The sequence below is a fragment of the Homarus americanus genome, unplaced genomic scaffold, assembly GCF_018991925.1.
Source record: "Homarus americanus isolate GMGI-L3 unplaced genomic scaffold, GMGI_Hamer_2.0 scaffold52806, whole genome shotgun sequence".
Classification (NCBI taxonomy): Eukaryota; Metazoa; Arthropoda; class Malacostraca; order Decapoda; family Nephropidae; genus Homarus; species Homarus americanus.
The window spans coordinates 8,508,797-8,511,925 of NW_024720773.1; the positions used below are offsets into that span (position 1 = coordinate 8,508,797).

Consider the following 3,129-nt stretch of genomic DNA (forward strand, 5'->3'; position numbering starts at 1 on the left):
CAACGCACCTCGGAGGGTCTCAGACGGCACCACCTTACCTGGTTGGGTCCCAGGGGCCCCTGCTGCCTCTGGGTTGGTCCCTGGGGATTCCACTGCCCCTGGAAAGGTCCTAAGTGACCCAGACACGCCTAGGAGCTTCCCTTCCGCAAATGAGATAGGCCCTGGTAGAGCCAGCCCTGTAGGTTCTCTGGGGGCAGCTGTTTTTGCACTATTTAGAACGCTGGGAGCTGTAACTACAACGCCCATCATCACATTTCCAGTATTATCACCTACTTAACAACGGAATGGAGAATAATATCCAACAGGAAAACATAAGTTGGGGTGTTGTGCTGACTGGCTGATCTCTTCTCCTATTGGCTGATAATTTGGTGGGGTTTTATTTTAGTCCACCAATCACAGTTAGGTAAGGAGTTGATGGACGTATATAATATGTACCACAGCACGAATAAGTGTGCTATAGGGCCCCAGCAAGTGCGGCTCCTGGGGTGTCCCAGGGACCTCGCCACCTCTTAGAGGGTCCCAGGGACCCCTGCCATCCATGGGAGGGACTCAGGGAGACCCGCCTATCCAGGGAGATCCCTAGGGGCACCAACACACCTGGGAAGGTACCAGGGGCCCCCACCAACCCCTGGGAAGGTCCCTGGTACACCCGACGCTTCTGGAAGGGTTGCATGGGCCCTGCCGCCCCTAGGAGGGTTCCTGGGGACCACGCCATCCGTGGGAGGATTCCAGGAAGCGCTGCCGTCCCTCCGAGGGTAAAATGGGTCCCACCCGCCCCTGGGAGGACCCCAACGCACCTCGGAGGGTCTCAGAGGACACCACCTTACCTGGTTGGGTCCCAGGGGCCCCTGCTGCCTCTGGGTTGGTCCCTGGGGATTCCACTGCCCCTGGAAAGGTCCTAAGTGACCCAGCCACGCCTAGGAGGTTCCCTTCCGCAAATGAGATAGGCCCTGGTAGAGCCAGCCCTGTAGGTGCTCTGGGGGCAGCTGTTTTTGCACTATTTAGAACGCTGGTAGCTGCAACTACAACGCCCATCATCACATTTCCAGTATTATCACCTACTTAACAACGGAATGGAGAATAATATCCAACAGGAAAACATAAGTTGGGGTGTTGTGCTGACTGGCTGATCTCTTCTCCTATTGGCTGATAATTTGGCGGGTTTATATTTTAGTCCACCAATCACAGTTAGGTAAGGAGTTGATGGACGTATATAATATGTACCACAGCACGAATAAGTGTGCTATAGGGCCCCAGCAAGTGCGGCTCCTGGGGTGTCCCAGGGACCTCGCCACCTCTTAGAGGGTCCCAAGGACCCCTGGCATCCCTGGGAGGAACTCAGGAAGCCCCGCCTATCCAGGGAGGATCCCTAGGGGCACCACCACACCTGGGAAGGTACCAGGGGCCCCCACCAACCCCTGGGAAGGTTCCTGGTACACACGACGCTTCTGAGAGGGTTGCACAGGTCCTGCCGCCCCTAGGATGGTTCCTGGGGCCCCCGCCGTCCGTAGGAGGATTCCAAGGAGCGTTGCCGTCCCTCGGAGGGTAAAATGGGTCCCAGCCGCCCCTGGGAGGGTCTCCAACGCACCTCGGAGGGTCTCAGACGGCACCACCTTACCTGGTTGGGTCCCAGGGGCCCCTGCTGCCTCTGGGTTGGTCCCTGGGGATTCCACTGCCCCTGGAAAGGTCCTAAGTGACCCAGACACGCCTAGGAGCTTCCCTTCCGCAAATGAGATAGGCCCTGGTGAGCCAGCCCTGTAGGTTCTCTGGGGGCAGCTGTTTTTGCACTATTTAGAACGCTGGGAGCTGTAACTACAACGCCCATCATCACATTTCCAGTATTATCACCTACTTAACAACGGAATGGAGAATAATATCCAACAGGAAAACATAAGTTGGGGTGTTGTGCTGACTGGCTGATCTCTTCTCCTATTGGCTGATAATTTGGTGGGGTTTTATTTTAGTCCACCAATCACAGTTAGGTAAGGAGTTGATGGACGTATATAATATGTACCACAGCACGAATAAGTGTGCTATAGGGCCCCAGCAAGTGCGGCTCCTGGGGTGTCCCAGGGACCTCGCCACCTCTTAGAGGGTCCCAGGGACCCCTGCCATCCATGGGAGGGACTCAGGGAGACCCGCCTATCCAGGGAGGATCCCTAGGGGCACCAACACACCTGGGAAGGTACCAGGGGCCCCCACCAACCCCTGGGAAGGTCCCTGGTACACCCGACGCTTCTGGAAGGGTTGCATGGGCCCTGCCGCCCCTAGGAGGGTTACTGGGGACCACGCCATCCGTGGGAGGATTCCAGGAAGCGCTGCCGTCCCTCCGAGGGTAAAATGGGTCCCACACGCCCCTGGGAGGACCCCAACGCACCTCGGAGGGTCTCAGAGGACACCACCTTACCTGGTTGGGTCCCAGAGGCCCCTGCTGCCTCTGGGTTGGTCCCTGGGGATTCCACTGCCCCTGGAAAGGTCCTAAGTGACCCAGCCACGCCTAGGTGGTTCCCTTCCGCAAATGAGATAGGCCCTGGTAGAGCCAGCCCTGTAGGTGCTCTGGGGGCAGCTGTTTTTGCACTATTTAGAACGCTGGTAGATGCAACTACAACGCCCATCATCACATTTCCAGTATTATCACCTACTTAACAACGGAATGGAGAATAATATCCAACAGGAAAACATAAGATGGGGTGTTGTGCTGACTGGCTGATCTCTTCTCCTATTGGCTGATAATTTGGTGGGGTTTTATTTTAGTCCACCAATCACAGTTAGGTAAGGAGTTGATGGACGTATATAATATGTACCACAGCGCGAATAAGTGTGCTATAGGGCCCCAGCAAGTGCGGCTCCTGGGGTGTCCCAGAGACCTTGCCACCTCTTAGAGGGTCCCAAGGACCCCTGCCATCCCTGGGAGGGACTCAGGGAGACCCGCCTATCCAGGGAGGATCCCTAGGGGCACCAACACACCTGGGAAGGTACCACGGGCCCCCACCAACCCCTGGGAAGGTCCCTGGTACACCCGACGCTTCTGGAAGGGTTGCATGGGCCCTGCCTCCCGTAGGAGGGTTCCTGGGGTCCACGCCATTCGTGGGAGGGTTCCAGGAGGCGCTGCCATCCCTCGGAGGGTAA

The 3,129-nt window shown here is 57.1% G+C and overlaps 1 protein-coding gene across 1 annotated transcript; it reads left to right on the forward strand.

Moving 5' to 3' along the window:
- The first annotated feature begins 760 nt into the window (after positions 1-760).
- LOC121860871 (basic salivary proline-rich protein 3-like) lies at positions 761-3,129 on the forward strand. Its single transcript, XM_042358234.1, has 4 exons — positions 761-967; positions 1,250-1,545; positions 2,048-2,335; positions 2,838-3,129. The coding sequence occupies exons 1-4, from the start codon at positions 761-763 to the stop codon at positions 3,127-3,129; spliced, it is 1,083 nt and encodes a 360-aa protein (XP_042214168.1).

What these genes read in the sequence shown, in the direction of transcription:
- LOC121860871 (XM_042358234.1), top strand. Translation starts at nt 761, where the DNA reads ATGGGTCCCACCCGCCCCTGGGAGGACCCCAACGCACCTCGGAGGGTC. An exon ending in GCCCTGGTAGAGCCAGCCCT is followed by an intron (nt 968 to 1,249) that starts GTAGGTGCTCTG and finishes AGTGTGCTATAG; the next exon opens with GGCCCCAGCAAGTGCGGCTC. An exon ending in GCGTTGCCGTCCCTCGGAGG is followed by an intron (nt 1,546 to 2,047) that starts GTAAAATGGGTC and finishes ATAGGGCCCCAG; the next exon opens with CAAGTGCGGCTCCTGGGGTG.